The sequence below is a fragment of the Myotis myotis genome, unplaced genomic scaffold, assembly GCF_014108235.1.
Source record: "Myotis myotis isolate mMyoMyo1 unplaced genomic scaffold, mMyoMyo1.p scaffold_m19_p_13, whole genome shotgun sequence".
In the NCBI taxonomy this organism is placed as follows: Eukaryota; Metazoa; Chordata; class Mammalia; order Chiroptera; family Vespertilionidae; genus Myotis; species Myotis myotis.
This window is the reverse complement of record NW_023416317.1, coordinates 44,686,482-44,704,853: the sequence shown is the minus strand read 5'-3', so window position 1 is coordinate 44,704,853 and position 18,372 is coordinate 44,686,482. Positions and strand designations below refer to the sequence as shown.

At 43.0% G+C, this 18,372-nt stretch overlaps 1 protein-coding gene across 1 annotated transcript in view; it reads right to left on the bottom strand.

Moving 5' to 3' along the window:
- The window catches only part of TGFBR2 (transforming growth factor beta receptor 2), a 79,170-nt gene that overhangs the window by 13,989 nt on the left and 46,809 nt on the right, over positions 1-18,372 (bottom strand). Inside the window, exons 4-5 of the mRNA XM_036332834.1 lie at positions 4,123-4,922; positions 2,422-2,563 (exon numbers count right to left, since the gene is read on the bottom strand). Of these exons, the coding sequence (XP_036188727.1) occupies positions 2,422-2,563; positions 4,123-4,922 (942 nt within the window). The remainder of the gene's footprint in view (positions 1-2,421; positions 2,564-4,122; positions 4,923-18,372) is intronic.

Below are 18,372 nucleotides of genomic sequence, written 5' to 3'. Positions count from 1 at the left end.
AGCAAATAGCAACAGGAAAGGCCTTCAGTCATTGATAACAACGAAGGCAGGAAGCTCACACGAGGCCCTAATGAGCTGGCTGCCCTGACAGAGCGAACGACACAGAGACACCCTCTCTCTCCTGCTCATGGTTATAGGATGTCGGGTTTGAAAGGACAGGAAAGACGCCGGAATTTAGGTAAATTTATTCTGACAGTGACAACAGCATCATCTCTTCCACAACTCAGTCACATCCTAAAGGATTCATTCTGGAACTGCCAACGCTTTCAAACAGAAAACGATCCTCGGTGACTGAGACCTGGTTAAACAAATATCACTGTGCAAGGAAAAACCAAGCAACTTTTGAAAATGCTGTGGGGGAAGAAATCTCAGGCAGGAAACCAGAAAATGACAGTGGCAGCCGGATGGGAAGTGCCATCCCTAGGCAGGGCCCCAAGGGAGCAGGGGAGGGTACAGCAAAGGGCTCAGGGGCGGGGGGTGACCTGGGCCCATCCTGGGAAATTGGCTGAGCGTGTTCTAAACAGGATGAAGAATCACAGCACGTGTGTCACCCAAATCCACCTCGGGCGAAATGTTGGGTAGACTGGCCCAGTGAGCAAAGCTGTGGCCATCGAAGCAACAAAATAAATAATGAGAATATCACAGACCCATAGACTAAAATAAATATCCACAACTCCATACTGATATAAATTCATAATTCAATAAGTAACAGGGAGTGATGAAAGAAAGTATAGCTACTCCTTACCGTAGAATATATATATTAAACATAGGAGGAATAAGAAACAGAATCGCTGTTAGAAAAACATTATAGTAATAATTATTGCAGGCAAGAACAACTCATGGGTGCTAAAATTAGCAGGCAGAATTATAAGAAACAGGTCTCGTATCCTTACTATGTATGTGTTTAGTGTCTTTAGAGACAGGTCAAAGTACCTTCCCACAAACTATGTATTCATCACAAGTGGAAAAAAAGTAGTTACTTTACAGGGGAGAAAGCCCCCTTCATCAAGTGATCAAGGTGAACTGGCCCCAATATGAGACACTGAGAAGGACACAATGTCATTTCTGGGGTATTCTTGCCCAAAATATATAGCCTCAATCTAATCATGAGAAAACAAGAGAGACCCAATGTGAGAGACTGTCTATAAAATAATGGGTGTGGCCGAAACCGGTTTGGCTCAGTGGATAGAGCGTCGGCCTGCGGACTGAAAGGTCCCAGGTTCGATTCCGGTCAAGGGCGTGTACCTGGGTTGCGGGCACATCCCCGGTGGGGGATGTGCAGGAGGCGGCTGGTCGATGTTTCTCTCTCATCGATGTTTCTGACTATCTCTCTCCCTTCCTCTCTGTAAAAAATCAATAAAATATATTTAAAAAAAAAAATAGTGGGTGTGAACTCTTTGTAAGTGCCAAGTTCATGAAAGACAAAGATAGACTGAGAGCTGTCACAAGTTGAAGGACGCTAAGAAGCGTGGACGGCAAATGCAGTGGGGGAACTGAATTAGATTCTGTTCCAGAAAAGGACATTACTGGGGACTTGGAAATGTGAATAGGTTCTATAGGTTAATTAAGAGTATTGTACCAATGTTAACTTCCTGTCTTTGCTATTTCTGAAACTATTCTGTAAAAGTCTAAAATTATTGCCAAACAAAGAGCTAAAAATAAAGTTGGAGTCAGGTTGGCTTGACTTAGCTGTCAGCCAGGACCATGTTTTGATCCATAAATTTCTAAGTTGGGACGTCAAACCCTGATGGAAACTACTGAGAAGAGAGGCAAGCAAGGATCAAGTACTGTAGCCCTCAGCCATGCTCATGTCCAGAAAGCTCAGGGGACAAGGGACCAATACTCTCTAAAACAGTGACATCACCCCTGCACCGCTGAAGAATGCTGCATTCCTCATAGCCTCTCTTCACTCAGTTTTTCAAAACCTAAATAGATACATCAGACCATTCTGCTTGTTTTTCCTAACAAGGGAAAGTCATGTCCATAAAAGTAAACTTTGAGTCAAATCCATCTCCGGGACCTTATAATTCTGAGTAACATTAAAATGCCAAAAAAAAAAAAAAAAAAAAAAAAAAAATCAGATATTTTTCTGGAATAGTATCCATTTGATAAGTAGAAATAATTCTTATTAGTGTTCATCACTTGCCAGGTATTCGAATATCTGTGGGAAGCTACATCGAGAGAAAGAATTATACTTTACGAAAGGAGATAAAAAGCTTTGTGCTCCAAACGGACTTTCAGCTTAAAGACCTAGGCTTTTTAGCATAATTCCAAATCCTACTGGGATGGCTATGTACCACCACATCTCAACTAGGCTCTCATTGTGGAGCTGACTCTTTGGCAATCCTGGTCTCATGTTGGAAGCAAATAACATGACATCAGCGTGAAGGCACATGCACCAGGATGGGGGTGCATACGTACCTCCCACCGCATTGCAGCGGGACGTCATCTCCCAGAGCACGAGAGCCATGGAGTAGACATCTGTCTGCTTGAAGGACTCGACATTCTCCAAGTTCATCCTGGACTCTAAGACTTCCGGGGCCATGTATCTTGCAGTGCCCACCTAAAGCAAAAACAGACATGGAGGCTCATTATTTCATTCCAACCGCATTTTTATTTTCAAATATAGCTGATGTTTGTCCCCTACATTGGGTAGATAATCTTAGAAAGTACAACGCTTTTTTAAAATAAGGAGACCTGCACGGAAAGGTAGGGCTTATATCATTCTTTTTAAAAATAGGTGTTCTCTTCCTGAACACCCTTTAAGGAGTATAAACAAAACATGCCAAAATAAGGAAATGCCAAACCCCAGAGCTGCCTTGTCCAGCCCCATGAAACATGTCACCATATTATACAATAACATCCTCGCAGATAACCTGGGAGGCAACATCTGTGGTACTTCAGATGTTTATTTTTGCTTTTGCAAATCAAATATTTCTTCATTCCTGAAATTCCACGATTTATGGTGGAAATAATCATAAATGCCATTAGTCTGGGTCACTTAAGGGCTGTCTGACTCTTCACTGTAGTGCCGAGAATGTAGTATAATTTCATAAAATCTCCACTAAATGAAACTGTATGAAGATATTTCCCCAGTAAAAGACCAAATCTGGATCTTCATGTAGTCTCTTTTGGACGATGCCTGATAATATGAAAACACTGAGACACAAAGGAACACCGAACTATTTCTAGGGAAGGAATCACTGAAATGCTTGCTGATGCAGCGCCTATAAAGCTAAGGAATAATGAAGTCCTCCCTTCTCAAGAATCTAAGGAAAGTCAAGTGAGCTGGTGTTATTAACCCAAAGACTGTTTTTTATTGGCAGGCATTAGAAGACATTTTTCTTTTTAATAGGTCATTGCATGAGTCATTCTCCTGGCACATTGATCTGTTCGTGTTTCCACATGTTTACCTCAAGACTGCCTGAGCAGTCATGGACCCAGGGGGCTGACTGGGCAGTGACTAAAGGCTTCAGAAGCACGTTCCTCCTCCCGGGTAGAGAAAACACTGGTGCCCTGGAGACTCCACTCTGGTCCACAGTTAAGCTTCCGATGTGTGAAAACAAGGGGCCACGTCATTCATAAAGGATGCTGGTAATTTCTAGTCACTTCCCAATAGCTCCGTAGCTAAAGAGGTTTCTATTTTACTCTGCGAGATGCTTTAAAAGTGGAATTATTCATTCACTCAGCCCATCACTCACAGAGCAAATGCTCCTTGGTCACTTTCCCTGTTCAAGGCATTGTGGTAGATGTGACCAAATGGGCATGGATTTGGACTCCATGGAGAGTGCCTTCTAGAACGATGGAAAACAAAACAATACAACTACTAACAGTACAGAGTACAGCCATAAGAGAGGAAAAAAATAGAGAGAAAGTGCTAACAGGGTTTGAAGCACAGAAAAATAATTGGCAAGAGGAAGAGACATTAGGATCGACTCAGGAAGAAAACTACCTGTCCTGAATTGGGGAGGATTTAAAGAAATAGGAGGAGAAATGCTGCTCATTAGCACCCTGCCAGGAGAGAGTGGGATATAGACAAGTATAAAGAGTGTAGGGCTACTTTAGGGATGAAGAGGTAGATGGGGCCAGGGTCAAGGTAAGGGGAATCCAGGTCTGACTTACCTGCCCACTGTTGGCCAAGTCATCCACAGACAGAGTGGGGTCCAGACGCAGGGAAAGCCCAAAGTCACACAGGCAGCAGGTCAGGTCGTTCTTCACCAGGATATTGGAGCTCTTGAGGTCCCTGTGCACGATGGGCATCTTGGGCCTTCCGCACAGGGTGTGGTCACTGTGCAGATGAGCTATGCCCCTGGCCAGGGAGCTGCCCAGCTTGCACAGGTCCTCCCAGCTGATGACGTGTCTCGTGAGATACTCCTGTAGGTTGCCCTTGGCATGGAAAGCCGTGATCAGCCAGTACTGCTTCCCCAACTCTGTCTTCCGCTCCTCGGCCGTCAGGAATTGGAGGATGTTCTCATGCTTCAAGTTGATGTCTGAGAAGATGTCTTTCTCCATCTTCCAGGAGGCGTACTCCTCATAAGGGAAGATCTTGACTGCCACGGTCTCGAACTGCTCTGAAGTGTTCTGCTTCAGCTTGGCCTTGTAGACCTCGGCAAAGCGACCTTTCCCCACCAGGGTGTCCAGCTCAATGGGCAGCAGCTCCGTGTTGTGGTTGATGTTGTTGGCACACGTGGAGCTGATGTCAGAGCCGTCGTCTTCTATGATGATGGCCAGGCGCTCACTGAGGTCCATGAGCTTCCGTGGCTTGCTGGTCTCCCAAGATGGGGTCAACTTCTGCTTCCGGTGGACACGGTAGCAGTAGAAGATGATGATGACGGCGATGGCAATGACCAGTGGTGGCAGGAGGCTGACGCCTGTCACTTGGAATATGACTAACAATAAGTCAGGGTTGTTGGTGGAATACTCTGATGTGGGAAACAAAGGAGAAAAGGAATTGGGTTGAGTAGGTAGGTACATCCTTGCAGATAACCTGGGAGGCAACATCTGTGATACTTCAGGTGTTTATTTATTTTTGCAAGTCAAATATTTCTTCATTCCTGAAATTCCAAGATTTATGGTGGAAATGCTCATAAAATGCCATTAATTCGGTCACTTAAAAGCTGTTGTAACCTTCTTTGTGAGAAAGTGGGTGTACACCTCACATGTCCAGATGTCTCAACATCAGTATAGTTTTTATAAATAATGCATTGTGAACTTTTATTTCACGGATGGATGCGAGTGTGCACCTGTCTCGTCTTCCCTGCCTCTGGCCATTCATTCAATGTTTCCTACTCTTCCCTCAAACTTAAGCTTAGACGCCACTGCCTAAAAGAAATCTAGGAAAACTAGGAAAATATTTTCCTTTATATATATAATCTCACAGCACCCTACATTTTTTTCTATGTAACAACGTACCAATTTCAATGAAATAACAATGACTCTACTTAGTGGTTTTATATTTGCCTTTTTCTACTTCCCACCCTCAGTAGACTGAGAACTCTGTGCTGGCAGGGACCATGTCTGCCTTCTTCATGACCGTAAACAACACCCAGCACCCATCAGGGCCTCAGTAAGTGTTGAATAAGTGGAAGAAGTGTTTACTGAGTGTTAACTATACTCAAGGCATTGCAGGAGGCCTTGGGAATATAGAAAGAATGACAACTCCTGCTTCCAAAAACTTGCACATGCGGGATCTGGTTTAAACAAAGAGATCGTCATAGTGCGCCCAGAGTCCTTGCTCCATCTTGTCCTGTTCTGATCAACATCTAGGCTACCCGTAAGCATCAGCTCTGAGCCTCGCGGTGGTGGAGAGAGAAATCTGTGGGAGGGGTCTCTTTGGAAGTCAGTTCCCTTATATTCACCCCATATTCCTCTTTTCAGTGTGCATGTGATTTGTAGCTTCACAGAACAGAATTACTTAATAGCAACAAAGGTGAGAGAAGTTAAAGAAGGAAATGTAGCCTGTTTGCTGACTTGGTCACTGAAGCAGGCCCTGTGGTTTGGCACCAGCTATTTCACTATAATGTCTTGTATTTCAAAGTCTGATCCATGTGCTGGCCATGGTAGAGGCTGGTTAGACAGTTTTCCTCTTGGGGAGAAGGCCATGGATGGAATCATTCAGCAGGTAGGAGGCAGTGAATGGAAGTTCAGTGAGAGGTTTGTTAGGCAAGAATTCCAGAATTCCATTGCTTTATACATCTTCCCTCAAAGGTATCCTTTCATTAGCAGGCCTCATGCTCAGGTGCTACATTCATTCATTAAACACAGAGCTCCTGAGTTCCTGCTACGGGTCTGGCACTGCCCTGAAAGAGGTTGTAACCCAGCAGAGGAGTTAGTGCACGTATTCAAATGCCCAGTGATATACGGCCATCCAGAGTGGGAGCTACATGTGTGCTCCAGTCTCTGTGTTGGTGGAAAAGCTTAGAGAAACAGGGAAGACATAGTGGCAAGGACTGCCTTTGAGTTGGGCAGAAAAGTTAAAGATGTGTAAAAGGAATGTCATGTTAAGAATTAAGAATATATTATCTACTTGAGGAATCCCCCCCCCCACATTAATTACTCTGCATAAGGGAAATCAAAAGGACAGAAATGAGTAGGTGGTAATGGAACCAGGCATATCAGAAAAGGGATCTATAATTATTTAATCGGCAGTTTTCACTGACTATAGGGGTTTGGGGGCAGGGGAAATGATGAGAATACAGTACAGGTGGAATGGAGATAACCATAATCTCCTTAAGGGAACCCATTACCTCTTTGTATTTGATATCATCACTTAATGAAGCACCATGAATAAGGAAGCTAGTACCACGTTAATTTGGAGTTTTTAGGTTTAATATGATTCACACCCTATTCTTAAGGTAACTCGTAAGTGGAAACACCAACTTCCACTAACTATATATTCTAAATGAGAACCTTAAGTCTTAAGCCTGATGCCACTAAAAACTGGAAAAATAACCCCAAAACATATTTTCAGCAACTGAGAGAAAAAAAATCAGTATTTTGAGGAATGATACATTAAGGCATTAAAACAAATAGGAAAAGGGATGCAATTTGACTCTTAAAAACCTGAATTCTTGCCCAGCTGGTGTGGCTCAGTGGATGAGTGTTGATCTATGAACCAGGAGATCACAGTTCAATTCCCAGTCAGGGCATATGCCCAGTTTGTAGGCTTGATCCCCGGTAGGGGGCGTGCAGGAGGCAGCCAATCAATGATTCTCTCTCATCATGGATGTTCCTATTTCTCTCTCTCCCTTCCTCTCTCTGAATTTTTTTATTGATTAAGGTATTACAAATGTGTCTTTATCCCCCCATTGTCCCCTCATCCCCCTAGTCGTGCCCTCACCCTCACCCCCTGTTGTCTGCGTCCATCGCTTATGCTTATAGGTATGCATACAAGTCCTTTGGTTGATCTCTCCCCCTTACCCCTCCCCTCCTCTACCTTCCCTCTGAGGTTTGAGCATCTGATCGATGCTTCTCTGTCTCTAGATCTGTTTTTGTTCATTGGTTTATGTTGTTCATTATAGTCCACAAATGAGTGAGATCATGTGATATCTTTCTCTGACTGACTTATTTCACTTAGCGTAATGCTCTCCAGCTCCATCCATGCTGTTGCAAATGGTAGGAGTTCCTTCCTTTTTACTGTGGCATAGTATTCCATGGCATAGATGTGCCAAAGTTTTTTGATCCACTCATCTGCTGCTGGGCACTTAGGCTGATTCCAAATCTTAGCTATTGTAAATTGTGCTACTGTGAACATAGGGGTGCATATATGCTGGGAGCCGGTCCATCCTTGCTGTTTCAAGGGACCTGGCATATATGGCATACTGTTCTTAATATGTTTGCTCACCTTCTTGGCACTATGTGTTTTAACCAAGGTCACCTCTCTGAGAAAGGTTGTTTCCCCAGGTAGGGATTTTCCCCTGAAGTTAGGGAGGGAATAAAACCCCTTAACTAAGTGCCAGGTGGGTAATTAATCACTTTAACTACGAACAATCATGCTTAAGCTACATAATCTTTACTCCCTGGAATGGAGATAAGAAACACCCTAACCTTTGGAATAGAGATTGATAGGATTGGAATCAACTGGTATAAATACAGATGTAACAAGACAACAGGACACAGAACCTAGAGACAGAACATGGCAAAAGATCCTGGACAGAACCTGGAGACAGAACCTAGCGAGAGGACCTGGATGAAGAACATGGAGACAGAACCTGGCTACAGAACCTGGATAGAACATGGCAAGAGAACCTGACTAGAACCTGGTGACTGAACCTGGCTGGAGAACCTGGACAGAACCTGGCTGGAGAACCTAGCGAAGGAACATGGCTACAGAACCTGGCTGGAGAACCTGGAGAACCTGGCTGGAGAACCTAGCGAGAGAACATGGACACAGAACCTGGCTGGAGATCCTAACCAGAACTTCGCTGGAGATCCTGAACAGAACTTGGCTGGAGATCCTGGCTAGAGATCCTGGCTAGGCTGCTGATCAACTGAACGCTGTCTCCGTGTCATTCCTTCTTTGCCGACTCCGTCTACACCTTTGGGGACCCCTGGACCTGCTGGGGTTGGACCCCAGCACATATATCCTTTCTGATTGGTGTTTCTGGTTTCTTGGATATATTCCTAGACTAAATTCTATTCTTTGTCAGGCTAAGAGACACACAAACACAGAAATCCCTGAAATGTATCTGATCATTCATTGAAGCTGTCTCTAGAAATACCCCCACCTTCAATGTCAGAAACCAAAGTTTTACTTTCCCCTCAAATTTCCTGTGTTTTCTTTTTGAAAATCTACTGTAAATATCTTGTGGGGAGGGAATTATTGAATAACATCTGTCAATTTTGAAACTTCAAAGAGGCGGTGAAAAACCCTCACAATAGCAAAGGGGCTGAAAGGAAGCTTTGGGATGTGGCTTTATCTAAACAGGAGCCACCCACACTCTCTCGCAGTATTAACCCTTAGGCTCCTACTAAAAAAAAACAAAACTCAAAAACCAACAGCTGTGGGTGTAGGTACCAGCTAACATCTTCTATACTCAGAGACCAGCAGGAAGTATTCTCGCCAGCCACCAATTACACAAACTCATAAATTGAATTCTTAGTATGAACCTGGCTGTGTCCTAAGAGTTTTATATAATATCTATATTTCATCAGAAAAAACCCCTATAGAAACTGCTATTATTATAAACCCCATTTTATAGGTGAGGAACCTAAAAGGGCCAGGTGGTTTAAATAATTTCCCAAGACCATAAACTTAGGCAATAGCGAAACTGACATTTGAAAAGCACCTGTCAGATTGGTGAGACCCCCTGCTCTTAACTCTACGCTGTAATGCTCAGACTTCCCATTGGTGAGAACTAATTTACAATGACTTCATATAACCTCCCAATTTGATAAAAGTTGGGGCTGGACTAAGTGAGTGTATAGCCATCGGTTAAGTGATATCGGCAATTCTTGGATGATGTGTCTTAAGGGACATATTCTGAGTGTGCCGATGATTTCTCTCGTTCTTAACTAAGAACCACAGTTGAGTGGTGTCCCTGAAAATATGAGTCTTTTCTCTACATGGGAAGAAAAAAAAATCTTACATGAGGAAGAACCCTGAAAACTTTTTTCTCTCAGAGCCTATTCCTAGATAGAACATAGTGGGGTTCAAGATGTAATTGTTGAACTGTTGGAAACTTCCATGAATTGTTTCTTGGCTGTTGTAACTAGTGCTCAAGACCTGACATTCACTTGACACTCCCTTGTTATGTAACATTGAGCTGGTTCTGGAGGGCATAGCAAATAAGGGGGATTTCTGCAACGTTATAAAAAATGAGTCCCCACACTATCACCGCAGGAGCTCTCAGCCTAAGCTCCATGGATAGAATTCAGTGCCTCTGTGAGTTTAAATGGACAGAATTTGCTCTAACCCTTAGCTAAAATGTAACCTTTCCTAGCATTAGCCATGGGTAACTTTGTCACCAATATTCACATTTATTGCAGATGTCTTGGTGTAGCATTTATACTCATCACTTAGACATTTCCATTTTTTTAGACCTGATCTAGATCTTATTTAAAACATTACCATAGAAACATGTTACTATGGCATGAGTTTATTTTTAAAATATTTGATAATTGCAGTCCCATGTCATGGGTTTTCTTTGGAGTCCTGTGTTTTATAGTATATGCATTTAAAAACACATCACTCTGAGAAGGGGTCCGCAGGCTTCTCCTGACTTCCAAGAAGCCCGAGGTGCATATGGGCACAAGCAAGAGCCCTTGGCAGAGAGAAGGCACCTGACGCTCATCTCTTTGCCACGATTTGCTAGAGCAGAGTTTGAGATTCTTCTCCTTTCTTGGGGAAGCAGGTAAGGGAGGAAACAGAGCCTCCTGACATGATGTTGTGTTCCCCACGGGCAACTGTGGATTCTTCCTCAGCTTTTGTCACCTGGACAGGGAGCTCTGCAGTGGAAAATGATGGGACCCCCCCCCCCCCCGCCTCCTTGGAACTCTTAATAATAAAGATAACTACCATCATGGGCTTTGTTGAACTAGGCATTATAAGCATCATCTCACTTTAGAGATGGAGAAGAAAGAAAAAGAGAGAGAGGGAAAGAGAGAGAAGAGAAAGGAAGAAAAAACATTGAGGGGGACATTGAGATTTATGATGGTTCGCACAAGGCAAGCAGGGGTGCCCATTTCCCCAGGTCTGAGAGGTTCCTTCACCCCACGCCACCAAGCTGTGTTCCTAGCAATAACCCCAGGGATCCATTTAATAATTCTGAAAGTTTCCAAAGAAAAGTGTCCCACATGGAGAGGCCAGATTTTGTTGCAAAGAAGGAGCCATTTGCAAATGTCAGCCTTGATACATAAATCTTTTTTAAAGACAAAGGTCAAAGATAAATGTTAGTATGCCATAAAGTAATACAAACTGGCAGAACACCTCAAGAGGAAATTCCATGGTATACATTCCTCTGGAGAGATTTAAAAGTAAACAAGTTGCTGAATCTCACACACACACACACACACACCATATAGAGGACAATGAAGACAGGTTGCTTCCAGCCTCTTTCAAATCCTTGGTGATGCCCATATCCAACACTGGTTGCTAAAAGGAAATCAAAATTGAACCTCTATAAATCAGTATTTTTACAAGGTCACATAGCAGGCGTTTGGAGCAAATTTACCGAGATACTTATTTACCGAGCAATAGGAAGGGGCACAGGTGATCATTTCCCCCATCCCTTGGTGTGTGGGTATACAAATGAGCATCACATGGCAACTACAGAGATTCTTGTGAAGTTGGTAGTGACCCTCTAACCACAAAGGTTTTCACAAGCCGACATGTTCATCTAAAGCAACAGGATATATATGCAACTGGCGGAGGTCCAAAGAAGGAAACTGTGCTAAAGAGAGATATGCTGGGGGGAAGGGAGTATTTCCTGTCGAGCCATTCTGTGAATTATAACCCCGAAAAAGTGCAGCATTCATTTACTGAGCATCTACTAAATGCCACACACTATGTTTTTATATGGTTAAGTTTGAATCCTCGTAGCTGCACAGCTAGGGATGCATTATTATTCCCTTTTCATAGAAATAGAAATGGGAAAAAATACAGAAAGTGAGCTGGGGTCCAAGCAGAGGAGCCTTGCAGGGTAGTTAGTGGTGTGTTTGGAGGGCTGAGCTTCACTGACGAGGTTGCTCATGGTAGCTCTCAGGAGAGTAAGCCAATACAGGGTTCAACATGAAAATTCAGAAAAAGGACAAGATTATGGAGCCAAAGAAAATAGAAGTAAATGTAGCTGCAATTGGTGAAATAGAAAACAGAGACATAAGCGGGAGAATCAGCAACACCCCAAGTGTAGTGTAAATGACTGCACAACATAAGGAGCTCTGTGAGACCGATAATGGAACAAAAGCACAGAGGAGACACATATTTAATTATAGGCCCAACGAAGATGCAAAGGATAAGGAAACCCACGAGCAGCATTTTGTTAATAAATGTGAAAACTTGGACAATGATCAAAGACCTAATAAAAATGATATATATATGTAACTTACCAAAACTGACCCAAGAAAAACTATAGAATTAGAATAATCTTACAAATATTAAAGAAAATTAGTGAGTAAAAATCTCCCTAAAGCAAAACCTTCGTAATTTTTTATCTTTGATTGTAGCCTTTTACTGTCTAAGTAGTTTTCTTGGCCTTAATATGACTGAATACAAATGTCAAAATTTGATTTTTGTAGATTTGTCCAACCCTGCCCCCAAATTCTTCCTACACTACAGTAGAATCCTTTGGAAAATGTTTAGTCAGAACCTAATTGATAAAAAGGAAATGAAATTACTACCTTGAAGAGATACATGCACCCTGATGTTCACTGAAGCATTACTTACAGTAGCCAAGACATGGAAACAACCTATGTGTTTACTGTATATGTAATGGAATACTATTCAGTCATTAAAAAAGATGGAAATCCTATCATTTGTGACAACAGGGATGGACCTAGAAGGCATTATGCTGAGTGAAATAAATCAGACAGAGAAAGACAAATACTGCATGATCTCACCAAATGTGGAATCTTAAAACAACAGCCCTGGCCAGTTTTGCTCAGAGGATAGAGCATCTGCCTGTAGACCTAAAGGTCAGGGGTTTGATTCCCAGTCAAGGGCACGTACCTGGGTTGCAGGTTCAATACCTGGCACTGGTCAGAATGTATGTGGGAGCCAATCAATAGACATGTCTCTCTCTCATCAACGCTTCTCTCCCTCTCCCCTTCCCTCCCTCCTTTCCACTCTCTCTAAAAATCAATGAAAAAATATCCCTGGGTGAAGATTAACAAAAAAATAGAGTTTTTAAAAAAGATAAACAGTACTGATCTCTCCTAAATATTTACTGGATATGTTCTGAGTGTGTTCACTGGTCACGCTGAGGAAGCGCTGCTGAGTCACAGCACTCGCCAGACAGATGTGCCGAGATTCCTTCCGAGAAAGATTAAGGATTTCAGAAGGAGCGAAACAAGCCGCCCCTTTAGTTTGTTACATTTCATATCCTTATCTGCTTTCCTCTGTTCTTGCCCCATCACTCACACACACACACACACACACACACACACACACACACACACACATGCCCTTACCCCAAGCCATTATATATACAGGGTGTCCCCCCAAAATGTATACACACTCTAACAGCTGGTAGCTTAATTTTGAAAATGAAATACATTTTAATAAACACTGCCTTTATAATTATTCAAAGTGTGTAAACATTTTTGGGACCATAGGTATAGATGATTAGATATAGATATAGATATAGATATAGATATAGATATAGATATAGATATAGATATAGATATAGGTATAGGTATAGATATAGATATACAGATACAAATATATAGATATCTCATACTCAGGAATTCCAATATTTTATCACCATTTTCTGCATCTTTAATCATTTTGGTAGCATGGTCCAGAAAGAATCTTTTGACACCCTTTATTCAAAGTGTGCTCCCCAGACCGGCAGCATCAGCAGACGTTACCTGGGAATTTATGACAAATGGAGACTCTCGGCCCTGACCCAAATTGCTGAACTGGAATCTGCACCTTAAAGAGTTCTCTAGTTGGTTCATTTACGTGGTGAAGTTTGAGAAACACGGCTCTAGCAAACATGGAATAAGCCCCTTGGTGCTCCGCCACAGAGATATTTCCCTCTTGCAAAGAAAAGTTGTAATGGACTTGCTTGCAAAACCCTCGTACAATTGCATTCAGCGCAAGCCAATGAGAAATGGTGCCTGAGAATTTTCTAGTCAGAGGAACCTCTGGAGGAGTGTAGAATGAGATATGATTCCTCATCCATCATCTCAATAAAAAGCAAACAATTAAATTCAGGCAAACAATGAAAAAACCATTTTAATTAAACAACAGAAGGACAGCCAGCTCACTGGGCATGCAGAATTTAATTTAACCTCCAGCCCATTGACAGGACTGTTTGTCATTCCAGACAGACTTTGAGAATATTGTTCCCCCAGAATGATGGAAGATGCTTCCCTCCAGTTCAGATGGTTGTTTTATTCCAATTATATATATATTTCAAAACTAAGCTCTTCCCCACCTCTTGCAGCTCATCCCACAGACTCCCTTACATTATTTCCTTCCCACTTCTCTCCCCAACAAAAGGGTCTGACATGTAGTCTAATTTTTATGACAACCTCTTCGGAAATGAGAGAGAGAGAAAGAGAGAGAGAGAGAGAGAGAGAGAGAGAGAGAGAGAGAGAGAGAGAGAGAGAACACGAACGTCTGGCTAAAATATTACAAGGGAACCCCACTCCTCTGTAAATCATCCCAATATCTAATCCCAACAGATCTAGCTGCAGGTCTATTAGGATAAACTAATTCTAAACATTGGGCTATTCAAAAGGTTATTCTTTATGTTAAGTCATATGCAGACTTCCTGTTCGTCCACATAATGGCTTTCTTGCTGCTCTCTAAGACAAGAGACAACAAAAGGATTCCTTCTTCTGTGAGATGAGAGCTCTTAAACTCCTGGTGGGCATTTAGCCCATTTCTCTAAATCATTTCCTTTTCCAGTTGAACATCCCTGTTTCCTTCAATCACTTTTCAAAAGACATGTGTACCAGACTCCGAAGTCTGACGTATTTGTCAGACCCTAAACTTTAGGGTCGGCATACTGCGGCTCTTGAGCCACAAGCGGCTCTTTGGGCCCTTGAGTGTGGCTCTTCCTAAGCCTTAGGAGTACCCTAATTAAGTTAATAACAATGTACCTATCTATATAGTTTAAATTTTAAAAATCTGGCTCTCAAAAGAAATTTCAGTTGTTGTACTGTTGATATTTGGCTCTGTTGACTAATGAGTTTGCTGACCACTGCCCTAAAGTCTTCCTGCCCAGCATACAGCAGGTGCCCAATCCGTGCCAGGCTCTTTTGTGAGTCTAAAGTGATCTGCTCTCTGAAATCATTCTTGCTACTCAAGATCCTCCATGCCGTTTCGCTAGACGCAGCTAAAAGACTTGCAGTATAGACTACAGTGGGCCCCTTCCAATGAGTGCAGCGTAAGGTGACTGCTGGTTTGTTTGTTCTGCTGTTCGGATTCTCTCAGCCAGATCATCCCAATTTTAGGCTTACTCACCTGTAAGCCCCTGGGTCTTTATCATGAACAGATGCCCAGCCAGCTTTCTCATGAGCTGCCCCTCTACAACTGACTGTTTGAATCTAGGTGCCTCACTTTACATGTATCTGTTGCTTCGTATTACTGGTCATTCCAGGCAATGAAAACCCGGATTGTGTCTCTGCTGTGTTAGGCATTCCTTCCACTCTGCTCAACAACCTTTGTGTTCCTCCTGGGGATATGGATTCTTGCTACGTCTGTGGCTTTGGTTTTAGAAGGAGGACAACTAATACTCTCAGAGAGCTGACAACGGGCCAGGCTTTGCCCAAGATACAACACCATGTCTTATGAATGTTCGTTCCATCAGGGACAGCGCCTTGGCCTGAAACATGTTCTTTGGAGCTGGAATTTTTTTTCATTTTCTTCTCTGTGTTATAGTCTGCTGACCGCTAAGGTGGGGTTTTCTTAGGATGCCCTGGTTCTTCAATTCTTTTTCTAGATTATATCTTCTACTGTGTCTAGGGTCCTTTGTGTTCTCAGGAAATCAGAAAGCAGAGATAGAGTTCTTAAGTTATTTCAGAATCTTCTCCAATAGGGAGCTTAGCTGACTTTAGAAAATGCCCATGGATGACTCACACTTGATACCTGTCAGGTCACCAAAACATGTTCTGACTTCTCTACTGGCTTTCCACGGAAACCACAACTCGCCACGATTCCCTCCCACCTGATGGTCTCACCTCCTCCAACTACACACACTGCCCACCACCCACCGCCCCACCCCATCTTTGCCAAGGCAGTAGCAGCCAACCTTTCCGCCATGTGTTCAGGTTTAAAATGTGCCTGCCCTTCAGTGTATCATTTCAACAGTTCTAAAATCTCACCTATCTATTCTCAATGAGGTCCTTGGCCTCTCCCGAAGTAACTGGTAACTGTGAAAAGCTCAGTAATAGCTTACATTAATGAATCTCACTCTTGCCCTAGCTGGTTTGGCTCAGTGGATAGAGCCTTGGCCTGGGGACCCTTGGTCCCAGGTTCGATTCTGGTCCAGGGCACTTACCTTAGTGGCAGGCTCCTCTCTCGCCCAGGCTCATATAGGAGGCAATCAATCGATGTGTTTCTCTCCATTTGAAATTTCTCTCTTTCCCTCTCTCTTCCACTCTCTCAAAAAAATCAATAGAAAAATATCCTTGGGTGAGGATTAAAAAGAAAAAAAGAATCTTATTCTTCCTCAGGAGTGTGGTAATACAGGTGTTTTGTTTGCTTGTTTTCCCCTCCTTTAACCTAGAAGGCAAATTTCAGCTACTTCCTGTGGTGGCTGGCATTCTCTAATTGCCACCATCCCTTTTCAGGTTATATGGGGACCATGCTGAAAAATACAAAAAGATTTGGCAGAACAAACTGTCTTGAGTCCAGTGTCTCCCAACATTGGCCGCATATTAAAATATCTTGGGAAGTTTTTGTGTGTTTTTTTAAATCCTGATACAAGGCCTCGGACCAATTAAGTCCAAAACTGCAGGGCTAAGACCCTTTAATGAGTAGCTTTTAAAGCTTATCAGGTGTTTCAAACCTGTGGCCAAGGTAGAGAACGACTCCAGCCGGACAGGAGACATGGTTATTTTAAATACGCTGGGACCGGACTATGGAAGGAATGGAAAGAACTTTAATGACTGAATGTAGGATCAATTGTTCTTGACATCGGAACTAGCTATATCCTCATGAGGTAACAGGAGGTGTATATTTTTCAAAAGTAGAAAAGCAAATATTGCTTCTTTAAAAGTTAATATTAGATTTTTTTAAAGGCATAATTATTGCTGGTAAAATTGAAATTTTACATAATTAGCAACATGCAGGAGTGATTTGCAAACCAGAAAAGGTTTTTTTTTTCCAAAAGCAAGTCGGCCAGATGTCCAGCTGGTGGTAAACATGCCCTCTGAAGTTTAGTATGGGCGGAAATGAAAGTCAGTTTCACGGTGGTTAGCTAGCTCCCTGGTGTTTTTCCACCGGTGGGGCACTGCCATACTTGTAAAGTAGCAAAGAGTCTCCCCCGACCCTTTTCACCATCATCCATCCATGTGTTTTTTATAGAACACAAGGAGGTGGCTCGGGGAGAGATGAGGAACTGGACGTGTGGATGTATGGGTGCACCACCACAGCCTCATAGCAATGCCAGCCTCATTGGTCCACCCGTTACATCCAACCAGTGGGCGGGATGCAAGGTAAGAGTGTCCTTAGTGATTCCACTCTGCCTTGATTCATCCTCAGAATGAGGTTCCAGAGTAGAAATAATCATAACCAGCAGCCACCTCTGGCCTTGGAGCATCTTGTTTACTTTGCTGCTTAGGAAAATAAAAATCTAAAAAAGCCACTGATTTGCCTGAAGTCACTACAAATACATTCCCTAAGCTTCCCTGGACTGCGTCACCGTGGCCTCTGGCATGTACAACTTTCATTATTTTCTTGGCCAGACACGGGCCGAATTCACGGATTCCGGGGAGGCTTTCTAAGGGCACTCATTCACAACCCAAGGACCCACGGGCGTGAGTCATCCCACCAATGACTGATTTCTCTTCCCAGGAATGAGACTACTGACTTGAATCCATCATTTTCCTCCTCTGCTAAGAACTTTGCACAACCATACTTCCACTCTTATTTTTTTTCTTCTTCTGCATTTAGACCAGAAAGTAAATCTGGTTTGTTTCTCTCGAAACAAAAAGGCACAGCTGGCGAGACAGCTATTTTGAGTAGCGGGTGCACGGCTCCACGGCAGCACACCCAGAACTCCCCGACCTGCCAAAACACCACTTATGCTTCTCGTTTCTTACACGCAAGAACCAGGGGTTACTCAAGGAGCCAGCTCCCTGATCCCGGAGTGAAACAAACACAAAATGAGATTTGAGAGAAAAGGGGCAGCACCTCCCTGCAAGCCTTCCCTGACTCCGAAACCAATGCGAGTCAATCAAGTGTACCGGGCATGTGATCAATACACAGAGCGGGCTTGCTGGATGGCAGGAGGCAACGTTATTAAGGTCACAGTAGGTCCACGGGGAACCAGCTGGCTGAGATGTTCTGCTAGCAAGTTAAACACAGACAGGAAACCGCGTGTCTGATACTGTAAAAAAATCATTTGTCTTCCTGCCAGAGTTAGGCTTGCAAACCAAAGAGTCTGTTTTCATTTAAAAGAAATTCTTACAACAATGAGAGAGGAAGGAATGAAACTGTGGCTACCAGAAGTCCTCGTCTCCCCTACCTCAACTTCTCCAGTC